General features: G+C 44.6%; 1 protein-coding gene across 3 annotated transcripts in view; it reads left to right on the plus strand.

The window, feature by feature from the left end:
* The window catches only part of OLA1 (Obg like ATPase 1), a 103,160-nt gene extending 102,273 nt beyond the window's left edge, over positions 1 to 887 (plus strand). For 2 of the 3 annotated variants that reach the window (XM_082313759.1, XM_082313758.1), the window contains exon 11: positions 353 to 884. In XM_082313759.1, coding sequence (XP_082169885.1) covers positions 353 to 454 — 102 coding nt within the window. In that variant the 3' untranslated portion in view covers positions 455 to 884. Of the gene's footprint in view, positions 1 to 352 lie in introns of all 3 variants that reach the window. The other variant, XM_082313760.1, reaches the window with a different exon arrangement.
* The last annotated feature ends 15,065 nt before the right edge of the window (positions 888 to 15,952 follow it).

Genomic DNA, 15,952 nt, shown 5'->3' on the forward strand with positions numbered 1-15,952 from the left:
CATCTGCAGGTTTTTTAGATGAAGAAAAAGAAAGCCTGAAAGCTGGGGAAAAAAATTGAGTTGTTTTAGTGTCCTTTATCTTAAGACTTGCCAGGATTTACAGATTTACCACCACATAATGCCGATGGCATTTAAGCACCACCGATTCAGTGGAGGTTAAATTATTTTTGTATATATTTTATATGTATGTAAAACCAGATCATGTCAAACTGAGGAGTATTGTGGCTGTCAAATTCTGAAGCTGAAGTAGTACCATTTCTTTACCAAAATGTATTTAAATAAGTACAATTTGAAAATACTATAAAACGTCTAATGAAATAACCCATTTTCCTTTTGTCTGTCCCATTTACAGGCTGCTGGAAAATACAGACAACAAGGCAGAAATTACATAGTGGAGGATGGAGATATTATCTTCTTTAAGTTTAATACACCTCAACAACCCAAGAAGAAATGAATATCAGATGTTGTCCGTTGCTCAGAAATAAACTGTGCTGCTTCAAAAAGCATACGAATTTTTATTTAGGATGGAATATCTGGAAACAAAAAGCATACAGTTTCTACCTAGGGAACTTCCCCTCCCCCCAGTCAAATTATTCTTGTTTGTTTTGAATTAAAATATGGCACCTCCAGCAAACATGCAAGTTCACTAAATGTGAACAGCTTTGCATTTCAAACGATTAAGACCCTACTCCAAATTGTGGAAGCTTTTCAGGAACCATATTACTCTCATGATACTTCATTAATCTCCATCATGTATGCCAAGCCTGACACGTTTGACAGTGAGGACAATGTGGCTTGCTCCTTTTTGAATCTACAGATAATGCATGTTTTACAGTACTCCAGATGTCTACACTCAATAAAACATTTGACAAAACCAGCCTTGGTGTGTTTGGGGATGTCTGTATTGACTGACTGTGGTGTGCTGAATGCGATACGGCACCTGGTGGATGCTGATTACAGAATTTTAAGACGTGTATGATACAGTAACTGGCAGTGTGGGGCAGCTGCAATTGTATCTCGAAAGTGAGTCTTTCATGGGAATCAGCAGATTAGGATGCCAATGATTTGTCTCAAAAACGTTAATGAATTTGTAGATGGACATTCGCTGAAAGATGATAGTAAGGATAATAAGAACGGTGCAGCGTAAATGATTTTTACTGTAGAGAGGAAGTATATGTAGAAAAATCATGTTATCTTTGAGACTGAAGCTTTTTTGTTCAAATAATTTTGAAAAAGTATTGCATTCTTGCCTTGAAATTATTAAATTGCGGAGGCTGGAGCAGCGGTGCCTGTTGTGTGTTGTCCGCTCGGGTCTGGTTTTCAGGCCAGCGGAGGGTGACACAGATAGTGTTGTGAAGGAAGAGGTCCCGCCGTGCTGGATAGGTAAGTCGTTCTGCCGAAATAAGGCTGCAGCCGTGAGTCCTTTTTACCCCTTTAACCACGAGGGAGAGCCAGTCTCTTTGGGTAACGCAGAAGAAGAAGTTGTTGGCAAAAATAAAACCAAGTTTGTACTTTTAATGCAAGCTGTAGAACTGCCCTTACTTGCGGTATGTTTAATGTATTTAAAACAGCCTGCCTTTTTCTGAAGCGCCTGTCGTTTCAGCTACAGATTCAGTGGGCTCGGGGCTGGGAGAGATGCTGAGGTTACCTGTGGCTCGTTGGCGTGCCAGACCTCTCACGTCGCTGTGATAAATTGACTTGCTGTAAACTTTGAAAAGGCAACTTATCGCTGGCTATCCTCCCCTCTGTGTTTAAGATATCGGGAGCGCCGGTCATGTCCTGCTCGAAGGCTTCCCTTGAGACGCCGCCTTTGAGCTTCATTGCTCGTTTCTGAAAGAGTAAGACGTGGGTCAGCCAGAGCCACGAGGCTCATTGTTGAAAAGTTGGCATCGTGCCTTTAATTGCACTGAGGAGAAAGAGGGAGGGCAGACGACTTCAATACGTAGTTGTTGATTTTGTTTTAAAGAGCGTCTCCCTTTTTCATGGTGGCAGGAGGGGGGAGAGTATTGTAAAGCAGGGAAATGAGGACTTCAGATGGTTTGGAACCCTTGAAATTCTCTTTTGTGTCGTCTCCCTGGTGCAGCTAGTGTTTGTTCTTGGCGTTATTTTGATGTTACATAATTGAGAAGAGATTAGGACCACCAAATCTTGTGTTAAAAGTCGAATCCAAAAGAAAACAGAGCCTACCTGTTTTTCTTGGAAGTGAGCAAGGCGCCAGTAACAGAGAAGGGCTCATGCCGGGTTTGAGATGCAATGAAAGGTGAGAGAGAAGTGGAGTAAGTATGTGTGTTGGTGAAAGAGAAGTAACCTCTTTACTGCACTAATACCTGCTGAAACGTGTTCTCGTGTCCTGTCTGAAACTCATCCTGGTTTCCAAAGTATCCCCACGCTCCCCAATTTTTACATGTCAGTGAAGAAGTTGTTAGAAAGGGCAGCACAATGGATTGCTTTTTGATTTTGCACCTCTCAGTTACATTTAATAAGCCATAATTGTTTAGATTTGAATGTGTGTACTCGTGATACCTCCCTGTTCTAAAAATAAACATAATTAAAAATTGAACAAAGTTGTTCTTGACAGGCAGAGGGTTTTGAGGTTATTACAGTATTCTGAAAATGAACTTAAAATATGAGACACATCTTCTTTAAAAATATATATTCTATAACGTTTTATGTTTCAGCTTATTAACTTGCCTGAATAGTATTTCTCTTCAGCTCTTTTAACTAATGTTCTTTTAACTACTGAAGCTAATCAATTATTCCAGAATAAAAACAAGTTTTATTAAAAGAAAGAATAATCTGATAAGCTCTGTTACTCCTATCACTGGTGACCTGTGGCAACTGCCACGTTCAATAGGTGCCGCCTGGGTTTCTCCTCAGCGGGTCTATGCATTTAAGATGTACAACTCCTAAAAACTTGCAGACATATGTAGCAAGTTTCAAGCACCCTGTTTTAAATAGAATTGTGATTTAACTGAAGCCAAGCACACATTATTCATGCATTTCAGCCTGCATGGGTGACTCCAGGTGCAATGTATCCATCCTATTCACATTTGCTATTTAAGAAAAAAAAGTGAAATCTGCTTGCGTGCTCTTCACTGCATCTCAGTGGCCTGTACTCACTGGCCATGATGATGGTGAGTAGGAGACATTTTCTTTCTCCAGCTGGAGAAGGGAGAGAGAACATTGTAGGCACTGCTCTTCCAAAATACGGACAGCAGGGAGTTTTGCAAAGGAGGGGAGCACTGGCCCATCCTCCTACCTTGCCTTCCTCAGTGCCCGATAGCCCTGGTGTTGATGGCGTGTTTCTGGGATTAACAAACGCTTCGATACCCAAGGGATAACCAGTTTGCCTGCTGCGAGACTCCCATGCGACGCGGAGCAAAGCAGGGAGAGTGCGTGTGCGTGAAGAGGCGCCATCAGGAGATTCGCTTTTAAAGGTACGTTCCTGGTCAAATGAAAACACAGCTGTAGACAAGCAAGGGCTTACTGCTGTCTTTTATTGGCAGCACCAACAGCAATACCTAGGTGATGTGCTTCGGCACCCCAATACGTGACATTTCCGACCACTGGGATGCACAAAGACGAAGAAATTTAACTTTTGAAGACGATTCTACCCACGAATACCTCTCGTGTAAGACACAGTTTTCTGTCCTAATCAGCGTCTCCCCGAACAACAGGAGGGGAGCAGGCTTGGGCTTTCTGTGGGGGTTAATGTATCATGGTAAAACATAATATTGTTTCCGTAGTATGTTACCTAAAGTAAAACAGATAGTGGGTGTGCTTAAGTGGCCAGTGATGAACTAGAAATAGCCAGCTAACTGCCTGACACTCAGGTGTGTTCATCCGGCTGTTTGAACATTGAAGTAAACATTTTAGTAGGATAAGAGCCACCAAGTTGTAGGTGGCCATCTCTCAGCTGCCGTTTGAGCATCTTTGGGGTCAGAATATTCCACAGAGGAATTGAAGGGTTTCCATGTCTTCATAAATTCAGTGCTCAGGCGACTGTGGGTGACAGGCTCTAAAACAAATACTTATTTCACGTGGTTTCAGCTGTGCACTTCTTGCCACAAGATAATGTGGATGCTGAAGGTTGGCAAGGGTTCAGAAATGCTTGGACAAAGCCATGGGGGAAGAAAAAGGGGGCTGATTGGGAAAAAAAAACCTGTTAAAAAGAAAGGGGTCACCTCTGCACTTGGAGTGTCCTTAAGTCACAAATTGCTGGATGCGAGAAGAAAAACTGGTATGTATACCTTGTCTCGGTCAGGCATCTGTTGGCCGCTGTCAAAAACTAGGATGCTGGACTGGATGGGCCTCTGATCTGACCCAATACCCCCATTCTTGCCTCCTCTCCAAAACTACTTTTCTTCAAAGGCTATCCCCAAACACCAGTAAAGAGCATGATCTCTTTAACGTCCTTCCCAGTTCTGCATTTTGATTAAAATCTTTATTTAAAGAAAAAATAGTATTGTCTTAAACGCATGTTTATTTGCTCTGTCACTGACTGTGTCCAGCCCTGCAGAGATGGTAACGTTATCGTAATTGTTTTAAATTATTTACCCTTCCTGAAGGATCCTTTCTTACCCGCTGCAGGTTTCCATCTACCTTCTCCCCTTCATCGCCCAAGTTCACCCTGATCTCCTCCCAGGCCACAGGGCCTGGTTGGTCAAGGAGTCCGTATGCCAGAGCGCCCGCTTCGACAACGCCAGGTCGTAAGCCGTATTTTTCTTCCTTGTCTCCCACGGAACAAGTTTCCAGCTGGAGTGGCTGCACTGCAGCTGGGGTAGCTTAGCCGAACGCCTCCCGGCGCTTTATTGATGCTGCCGGTGATTGCCCGGCGGTGCCTGCCGTGGGCCGGGGCAGCCCTGCCGGCACGGGGCGGCCCCGTGCGGGGCTCCTGGCCGGGCGGCAGCAGCAGCCCCCAGGCATTCATCCTGGTGGCCGTGGGCTCCGCTCCTCCCGCCTCTGCGCCAGCAAGCTGGCAAATAACCCTCGTAGTTTCAAAAGCGTCAGCAACGTGCTTTCTTGGTGCAGCGTTTTCTGTTCTTGTGGCTGCCAGGCTTGTTCCAACCGTCCTTGCAGAGCTCTGTTGGTCCTTACCGTGGTGGTCGGCAGCGATGCTGCATGCCCTGTTCCGTCGGGTGGTTTAAACACTGAATATTTCTTCTACCAGGTGCAGAGTAGGACTGTAAAATTGCATTTTGAAAGAGCAATGTGTATGGCAAGGTTTTGAGTTTAAAAAACTTTAGGTAAATTTTAACGTTTCTCTCCACTCATGAACTCCGCTCACAGAGGATGAAGGAGGGGAAATCATTAGAAGTCAGTAATTGTTTAAAACTAATAATCACTTGTTTTATTTTTTACTCCCCCCATACTAATTCCATATGTTTGATTATGCTAATCCACCATTTCACTTCAATTAAACCAGGAAAACCACCGGAGGCTTTGAAAAAATAATAATCCAAGTAGTGGTATTCATCACAGTCTCCCAACAGACTGAAATAGTGGTGTGCTGGTTGGGCTTTGAAAGTTTTAAAGTAAATTCTGCATTTCAAGGCTGTCTTTGAAGCAGTTATTTCTTGGCTTCTACCTACAGGTAGTGCCCATTCCCGATCCATGGGAATAGACACATATGGCAGCGTGTTGCATATTGTGAAATAAGTTACATGTGTGTGCTTGCCGTCATAAACCGATGATTTGGTAGGTGCGTGCTCATCAGAGCTCATTACGGCTCTGCGCAGTTACAGAATGCCTGTAGCGTTTTATTTTCTACATGCAAAATGTATGTGCTCAGCACAGAAAAACTTTATAAACCGTATAGAAAATAAAATCTGTGGCTGTTGCAAGAGCACACGTGATGTGTAAATTAACAAAACATTCACCGGAGTCTCGGAAAGTACGCGGGCTGGCAGATCTGAGCTGGCCGAACAGGAACACGGGGGTTTCCCTGCCCTTCGTGGCTCCGCTCTCCGGCTTCGGCGCTGCTGGGCCCTGCGGGGCAGGAACTCTGCACAACAGGGGAATTGAAAAGGCAAAGATCACATATGGGGGTATGTCCAAACACGGATAAATAGCGCGCCAAGGGCTATTTCGGTGAGGCTAGGGATGGAAGAAGTACCGCTCTGTGTTGACGATGTTTTTATCTCCAGTGACCAGGACCCTTCAGCTCAAGGAGAGCCGGGTGCGGGGTGCGCTGGCTGCGCTGCCTGCAGAGCCCCCGCCGCCACAGCCGCCGGCAGCGATCCTCCGCCTCGCCCGTGGCAGCACCTCCAGGTCTGACCTTACGGCTGATTTAAGCCTGGACTTGAAAGTGCAGAGTTAAACCCCTGCACTGCTTGTACCTCTTACACCGAGTTCACTTGCTGTATTTCAGTGAGCCTGACGATCATGGCAGCATGCAAGGAGAAAGAAACGTTTGTGAAGGGGATTTGGGAAACCTGTTTGTGAGGACCTTCGCCACCTCACGGCCACGGGCGCATGGCGAAGCTGCCTGCACCCAATGTTGCAGCCCGAGGGAAGCGCGTGTGGCCCCAAGTATGGTACCTACTCCGACACCAAAGAGAGAGAGTTAGAGCGCGCAGAGGGGTCCATGCAATTGGATTTATGGTAAACATGTAATAATTTAAAGGTTAATAAAGTCCTTGTTCAGTAATGAGGAAGGCTGTTCCCCACATAAAAAGGTTCCCAGGAGCGAGCCGGAGCAGCAGGGCGGGTTCTGAGGGGGGACGCCGTGGCTCAGCCTGTGAACAGAACGAGCTCTTCGCAGGGGCTCTGGTGCTGCTGAAGGGCCACCTCGCCAAATTTGTCAGCAAAAGATGCAACATTTGCTGTCCCTTGAAAATTGCACACAAAACCTTTTAGCTGCCAAAGAGTTAAACTTCTCCGAAATCTGAATTGTGTGCGAAGTATCCAAATTTGGTTATAAATCCTGTTTAAGTTTCAAAGCACAGCATTATTGGAGGTAGCAATAGTAACATCAAACAGCCTTGATAAGATCAACAAATTACTAAGTATAATTGTTTGTGCTGGAGTGTGTGCAAGGAGATAAATAGCTCATAAATTAAACACCAGTGCCTGAGGGTGAGTCATTCATGGATTCAGAGCTGTCCTGACACTCGCAAGCAAAAAGTAATTTTCTCTTAGTTTGGTAATTATGCAATTCAAGATCTAAGATCAGCAATCAATGCTAGGTGTGCTTGCAAAGGTGGAAGGGTACTTCAGCTCTTGGAGTTTCCCATACATGGATTAACAAGAAAAGTCTGTTGCTTGTCCCTGTAGTGGGGAATATTCTGACTGAGGTACAATTCTTCAATAAGATAATGAAGACTTGCATAAAAAAGGGATTAAAAATAGACTAAGGGTCAGGTTTTGCTGATATAAATTGGCAGCACTCTCTTGGCTTCAGTAGAGCAGTACTAGTTTATACGAGCAGAAAATCTGGCCCAAATTATTAAGGAAAATCAACAAACTCCCTGTGATAACTGCTGTTAGTCATCCAGGCTAGTGCCTGTTTCTGAGAGGCACCTGGCACCTCGCTGGCTGCGCTGCAGCTCGTACGCTCTCACGCGGGGTCATTAGAGCCCCTTCCTGACTTATTCATAAGACCCCGTGAGGATCTTGGTCTAATCAGGGTTTTTCTAAGGACAGAGAATAGTAATGTAATCTGTTATTGTAACAACATCATCTTGATCTACTTTTATTTACTAATGTTTTGCCAGCCATTAAATATTTTTCTGCCAAATTCAGATGGAGATCACACTGAGAAATCATATTATTTTGGAAATGCGGCGTAAATCTCACAGCTGCTCGACAATAGTCGCTGCTGGTATAAACTCCCAGACTTCAGGAGACAATTTGATGTGTCACCTACAACCCTTCTGACCACTTGGATCTCAAATAGCCTTCGCCCCATCTGCCTGTGGAGTGTCGTGGCGGGGGAAGAGCGGTGGGAATCCTTCTGGAGAAGGATGGGAAGTCTGCGACAGTCTTTAGACTTTCTGGCACAGACAGCTTGCATCCCTTGACGCAGCTCCACCCTGATGAACCAAATGGTTGCAACCATCTGGCTACGCAAACAGGTACACCATGAAGTAAGCAAGGAACAAGACTAATCAAAATTAAAAATTATTTTTAAAGTCCCTCTTCACTTGCCGTGTTAGTGTGAAAAAGTTTATACAAAGAGGTTTTTACTGCCTGACTGGCAGCCAAACCCTGGTGTCTCCTTTGCTTATCAGGCTTCAGTCAAATTCCCCAGAGCGGCGGTGTCCAACTCGCGGTCCCCCAGCAGGTTACAGAGCTGGGGTGTCCAGGGCTGCCTGTAGCTCAGGCTCGTGCCCGAGCAGCACAGTGCTGTGGCCTCGCTGCACAGAGATGTCCCGTGCACAGACCGCAGGAAGGTCTTTCCCCCGGAGAAGGAGTGTCCGTATCCCCATTCCTGCCCACCACAGTTCCCATCCCTCCTCCTGGGGACTGGGAGCATGTAGCGGGGGGGAGACAGAGCTGTGAGGACACTTCTTACATGGAAAGGTGTTGGAAGTCTGTGCAAGGCATAAATAGGGTTTTCAAGTTCCTACCAAGGGATGGCTACTATTTAACTATTGACATATTTATATTTTTCATAAATAACAGTGGGATCCTGCCCTTAATGCTTGTGGAGCCTTTCACAGAGCAAAGACTTTGACTGTCACCTCCCTCACGCATCAAGAGGACTAATGGTGCATCAGTTTTCATCCAAAGATATAGAGGAGAGACGGAAACATAACCGGTGTAAAATTACATGTATGGTATATGAAGCACGTCTTCTCTGCTGAGCGACGCCTTCTTCCTCGCGACACCTCCACCCCTTCACAGGGACCCTGGCTTTTGAAGGCTTGCCCGAGGCTTCTGCAGTTCCTGCCAACCCAGTGGTGCGGCCACCTGGCGCTCAGGAGCTTGTCACCAGGTAAGGATGCTTCTCCTGTTGCAGGCCACCTTTTACGTGCTGTGTTGCAGGCAAACTCTGCGCCTTGGGGAGGTTCGTGTCTAAACCCAGCGTGTTGGTTTGAGACGCACTTGTGGAAAGTGTTTGAGGTCAGCCCTGGCTTCACCGGCAGATGCCATTCTGGGAACGGAAAAGAAATGTTTAATTTATATTTACTATTTAGGAAAAAAGCGATAAGTGTGCTCTTTTATTCCAAAATAAAAATGCGTTAATGACTGGAGTGTTTAGCGCATTGGGGATGTCATTGTTTTCAATTACGTGCCATTCTGACGGGAGAGCACAGATTCTTAGGCTGAATGGAGATTTGTGCTGCAGCTATTTGTGCCTTTTAAAACATTTTCTTTACTACTTTAAGAGAAAACTGTAAAATGGCAATAATGACATATTATTACAAGTAAATTACACTGTAAAATAGCATTAATATTGCAGTTGAAACCTAGAATTTGAAATAAGATGGAAATATTCATTTGCGCACAGCTTTTGTTCTTATCAAAAGCGATTTGGATTAGGAATGAGATTTACTTAGCGCCTGCACTCGCAGGCGAGCTAATGCTCAGTCACCTGGTTGCGGCGCAGGCTGCCAAGCTCATCTGTCACGAGCCGCCACAGGAGCCTTGGGCAAAGCCCGGCACACCCCGGGGTGGCACAGAGCACCAGGCATCCCAGAGGGAGCGGAGATGCTGAAAACGCAGCTCGGAAAGACCTTGTGTGTGCGGCAATGCCTCGGGCTTGGTCCCTGGGTCGCGGGCTGGGCAGCCGGGCCTCCCCGGGAGCGGGGATGGCCTCCGTTTTGTCTCCATGGCGGAGGTGGATCTGTACCGCAGCACGTGAAACCCGCTCTTCTCCCATCTAATGAAGAAAGACTGATAGGAATTAGAAATTAATAAAACCAAAGTGGGTGCAGGATAGTAACCGGGGACCTGGTGCTTAGGAAGAGCGCTGAATGATTTAATACTCCATTTCATGAAAATTGTCCCTTGAATTTGGCAGGCCTGTTCTTTAAAGGTCAAGGTTTTTTTGGTCTTATTTTTCTCCTCTTCCACTCATATGTGGAAAATTGTCAAACCCTTGAAGGGTCACTTCTGTACAGAGAAATTTTGCACTGATAAGATCTGCAAGAGAGCTCCTTCAGAGGGGTACATAGAAGGTATGGGGAATCAAACTGCATTTAAGGCATGTTCTTTTCTGGGCTGTGTTGGCATTAAAGAGTAAGGAAGAAGAAAAACCATTTTCTCTTGATTTCTCTGTAACCCCTTTAAGTAGATCGCTCTGATAGTAGACCTGCATTTCCAAAGGCCTTTGTTTGCCTCTTACATGTCCTGCAGCAATGTTTGCTCACATCCATCACCTGCCTTTCAAGTAGGACATGCTATTGTACATTTAATCAGGACCACCAGCAAGGCCCCATGAACTTCTGTGGCAATGGGCCTTAAACCTCCCCTCTCTCCACGCTTTGTCCCCGAACAGAGTGGACCTCCCCTTCCTCGCACCTCAGGTGAGGGTAGCCAGCTCGCCGGGTGATCTGCCCACCAAGGCGCTGCCAGTGGCCATTTGGTGGCCACGGGATAAAAGGGGAAATCCCAGGAATCCAATCACCGTTTTTGTCACAACTTTTATTAATTTGTATTCCCATCAGCACAAAAAAAGAGAGTAATAAACATAGAATTGATTCCTCAGGCAACTTCTGTTCGATGTTACGCTTCTAGCACTTCTTATCTCTGCCAAATTGAATAATACAAGGGAGGCACAAAATCTCCGCATGTGGAGTCACCAATATCTCTATAATGCTTCTTTGCAGCAGTGAGATATCTCCGTTTTCTGTCTTTGCAGTAATTTTGCTGTGGCACAGAGAAAATGAACTGCCAGTCGCTGAATCCTGCCTTGTGCCCCTCCAGGCGGAGGGGGTTTGGGCCACTGATGGTGTCCGTGGGGAACAGAGGATGGCAGGGCAGGCCACAAAGCGCTGCTGTGATGCTGCTGGCGTCCTAGCTCTGGCAGGTAAGCTCCAGGCAAACTACCCTCCCCGCAGGACAAATGGGGCTGCAGGGAGGTCCACGCTGCCAGACTGCTCCTGGTCCTGCGCACAGCCCGTGTACTCCTGCCTGCTGATACACAGGGTGCGCTGGGAATAAACCAGTTATCCTTGTTGGAAATATGCTTATTCAATAACTGCCAGACTGTGAAAAAGTGCGTTTGGAAAGGACAGAGAAGCACCTCGACCAGCGACCTCTCGTAGCTGCGTCCCGGTCCCCAGCCCAGTGTCTGGGAGAGGAGCTGCGAGCACAGCACACGTCTGCGCTCCTTCCCACCTCCCCTTGGTCTTTCTGCAGTGAGGAGGAGGTGCTCCCGTGACACATCAGGCAGCGTTAACATTTAACATCAGTTTTAGCCGACAGGAGCACCTTGAAATTATGTCTGAGCCATTAAAAAAAATTAAAAATTAGGAATTAAAAAAAGGAATTACGACGGTGATGGGAGTGAGAGGAAGCAACCCCAAGGGCTGCCTACAGCTGCTAGAGGCAGCCCCCGCCAGGGCTCGGGGAGCTTACAGGGGGCTCCTGCTGCGGGGGCTCTGCCTCCCTCCCCTGCTTCTGGCATCAGCTGTTTAAACCTGGTTGTAAATATCCTGCATGCTCCTGACAGCATGGTCCTAGCAGCAACGAATTCACAAAGCTACGTGACACTCAGCCTTGCGTGTACTCTGCTGCTGGGCCGTTGCTCCTGCAGGATCAGGTGTGTTTCTGGTGGGCGAATGACTTATTTTGGCAAACTGCAGTTTTGAAACATTTTTCAGTTCTTTCATAGGGAATAATGTGAGATGTTGTATAAGACAGCCTCATAAAATGTTTGTTTATTTCCCAAGTGAGCTCCTGGAGTGGTTTGGAAGGGCATCGGCATTGCGGCCACTCTGAGCTGGGTATGTTCACTCTGAAATTAGTAGTTCTGTTTTCAAAGGCAATGGAGGTCTATTTGCATGACTCTTGTATTTTAATACTATGGCAAATTGTACCTTAGAAGTATTAATGTATTATTTCTAGCAATCAGTAAAAATACATGTGTTATTTGTATTCCATTTGATGCCTTTACTTGGGAGGAAATATGTTTAAATGCATTCGAAACAAAGATGTACCATACCCCTGACAGTAAAAGTGGGTGGGCACCTTCAAAATAAGAGAGCTCATTTCTTTTGGGGGCCCAAAGACCAGACCATGAGCCCAAAGGCATTTGGTGCCTGAGCCTTGCTGGGGGCCTGGCTGAGGACCCCAGCGCCTGGCAAGTGTGTTGGTTCCCTTAGGTGTCCCCACCAAGCACCCATACCTGAAAAATACCCGTTTCTTTTCTCATTTCGATATGTGATTTACCGAGCAGAAGTACCCGTCCATCACACTACTGGTTCCATGTGTCCCCTTTGGATGTAGGAATCAGTTTGGGAATGTGGGGTATAGGAAATAAGTGTCCTTCATTTGATGGTGTTGAAAAAAACCCCAAATCTCAACTGGTTAATCAGGTTTTGAAAATGTCTCTAATAAGACAGACATTTAAAAGTGCTTTGACAAAGTTACCTCAGAATAACAATGAGTGAATAAGCAAAAATAAGCATGAGAGGTCCTGAGATAGGAGAGAGAAAATGTTGTCTAGGTCTTCCACGCTACCAGAAGAGTTTCTATGCTTCATATCTGAAATAACAAAAAAGGAAGGCAATGTCTCAGGCTGGTTCTGTTATGGTTTGCAGGCAAATGCAACTTTAATCATAATAATCCCGCTCTATTCAGTGAAGCTATTCTGTGCTTAGACTTACATATGTGACTAAGTCTTTGCCTAAAGAGAAATACATTTTTATAAGCAAATTAAGGATATTCATACTCTAAATCTTGGTTATCCTGGTTAAATTGGGGACAAAGGAAGCTTTTCTGGGGGAGAATCAGAATAGACTTATGTACCTCGACTATCTGAATATTTTTTAACAAATTTGGTATCTACCAGTGCTCAAATGATGAATGGGCATATGGGAAATGCAGCGAAATATTAAAACGTTTACAACATATTCTAGCATATTTAAAGATTTATGGACTTTGTTCGTTGGCTGGGTTTATGAGCCTGCAATTCCGACTGCGCATTTGTGCTTTCACTTCTTCATAAATCCATAGAAACTTTCAGAAAAGTTTTAACTACAACATGTCAATGAACTACAAAGGAAAGGTTTATTTTGTATATACCCTCTTTACCTGAGGTCCATGGTTAGACTCTGCATTAGAGCTTCTGGCTCTCATGTGCTCAGTTTGTGCTTTTGATCATGCCACTCTTTGCACAAAGCTGAGAGAATTTCTGCTTCATAAAGAGGAAAATACAGACACGTTTTGATGTCTATAGAAATGCATGTTTGCTCTTATTTTTGAGGCAGGGGAACTTAGGGTTTAACATCTCTACAGTTCTTCCTAGGTCTCTGTGCAATCAAAGTTTCCAAGGAGGACTTAATGGGGAATAGAAATCATTTGGTTGTGGAGGTGTACTTGATACATTTTTCTTTAAAGGTTGTACACTGATAAAAATAGTAAGTAACCTAGTCTACTCATAACCGCTTCATCTTTAAGTTCATGCAAGTTTAGGGAGCTGTAAGTGACTAAAAGGATGAGTGGCTTAGGATTCAGTGAGTGATACTGCAAATACAAGGACTGAAATACCAAAGGAGTAAAGGATATATAGACCTTTGCCCATTACATCAAGAAAATGAAAAAGTTAGGAAGGGGGAGGGGGGATTCCTGTGCTACATTTTTCAAGTCCTACTCCAAAAGGGGTAACCAGCCCATTAGTATAGGTGCCAGGAAGCTCGCTTTTGTGACATCTCGCCAAACACACCTACTTTCACTGGACCATAGAAAGATCAATCCTGTCTGAAAACCACCCATTACCTAAGACACCTAATTTATATTAGAAGCTCACTAAAAGGCACTGTCTGGCCCCCAACCTTCACTTCCAATGATAAAGAGGATGTTTTACACCGTATGTGACACTTAATCAAAACCGATATTCTTTAACAAACCCTTAACCTCTAGCACACAGGAGTCATACGAGGCCAAGGGACAAGACACAGATCCAGCTCAGGGTGGCATATCCTTTGATTAAGATGATACAGATTTCCCATTTTTATCAGGGTTACGGATTCTGGATATATCCCTTTTTGATTTGTCAGCATTAAATTTCAGTAGAGGTTCAAGCCAAAGAGAGACCAAGACTAGTTCTGTCTTCAACTGCGTATTAGGAGATAATTTCTCTGAATCCTCTGCAGTAATGATCCTCAGATCTTCTGATCTTTCTGTAAGCAAGTTTTCCTGGGAACCTGGATTTAAACTATGGCACAAACCTTGCTTGCATCTGGGTTCTTTCTTAAGGAGGAGTATCTAAATACACTTATTCTGTGAGCCCTGAATTGGACCTTTTTTTCCTTTCCTCAGGTCTTTTTCAAAGAGGCAAACCTTCAAGTGAGTTCTTTCACCCTCCCTTGGATTTCTGGGGCAGGAGGTTTTACTTACGGAGTATACAGTACTTTAGATGAGGATTGCAAACTTCAGGGGGTTAGACAATTTTCACCGCCTGCAGTACATTGGAATCTCAGTATAGTTGACTTTACTCCTGGGTGATTTCTTTCCCCGCTCCTCACTTTTTTTACATAACCCCTTGTTCTAGCATTTGTATGTATGTGGCTGATTTGGACATGGGGAAGTCCCTCAAATTCCCTGAGACAGGGGAAAGTTTGGCTGTTTTCCCTCTTTTTAGTCAAATTTTTAAGTTGGAGGTTTAGATTTTGTTAGGAACATGGTTCTGCAGAAATTATTTCTAGTCATTATTCCTTGAAAATAACATGCTGCTTGATTATTAGTGTGTGAAGAAGATCTTGGAAAGGGCTTTGGTTTTCAGTTGTATGTTTTTAACCGCTGAAAGGGCACATCTGTTCTGTGAGGCTCTGTGGCTGGCTGGAGAAGGCTGACACCGCCTCACTTCTGCCCAGTGTGTGAGATCCTTGTTCAGCACCCAGAAGCGTTTCTTATTTAGACTGTTTTTATGATCATTACTGATACATTCATAAGAAAAGCTCTTTTTGTGAGGAACTGCCTTTCTCCTACTCTTCCATAGGAGCAAGGAAGCCCCTCTCCCCTCATGGAGAAGCCCAGATCATCTACAAATTTCTCTAGCAAAAAAACGGACAAGATTTTGCATGACTTTGGGATGTCAAGAAAGAGAGACAAGCAGGAAGCATTGGTTCTCAAACCTTTCAGGCCTTTTGGTTTTTTTTTAATGCTGTAAAGGAAGAAGGGGCAATGTATATAGGCTACTTTTAAGGGAGAACTTCAGCCTTAGAGAGAGAGACCTGTAATCATGTTAAATTATCTTTAAAGGCAACTTCTCTTTAGTAAATGCAAAGCTGACAAGCAAAAATCTGGAGGACTGGTTCTAGTTTATGGCATATCACATACATCAAAGGTCAGCCTTTCATTCTCCTGTACCTTGCTTTTTAAAAGTTCATTAATAAAGAGAAGCATAATCAAGGAGAAAGACTCGCATCTCAGCTGCCGCTCCCAGTTCCTTACCCATCTTGACTTCTTAATCAGAAAATTAATTGGGCCTTGAAATCTTATTTTTTCTTAAATCTCTTCAGATTTAATCAGAGTGTCCTGCTGGAAGCAATCTTTCACTTAAGATTTCATAGCAATGTAGCTAGAGAAACCATGTCATTTCCTGAATCAAATACATCAAAGTTGTGTGTGTTGGGTTTTTTTAACTAAGTATGTCCTATGCTTCAGTTCTGGTCTCTTTGCTCTAAGGAAAGAGCGTGTTTTATTTCTTATTTCTACTAGAGGGTGAATCTGCTCTACTGCAATGCGGTCTAAAATGAATAAATTCCCAGGGAAGGAGGAGCAGACCCCTCCTCCTGTGCTGTGTGCTTGGAAGGGAGCTGACAGCTGTGGCAGGGACGCT

The sequence above is a fragment of the Platalea leucorodia genome, assembly GCF_965183815.1.
Source record: "Platalea leucorodia genome assembly, chromosome: 5".
Taxonomy (NCBI): Eukaryota; Metazoa; Chordata; class Aves; order Pelecaniformes; family Threskiornithidae; genus Platalea; species Platalea leucorodia.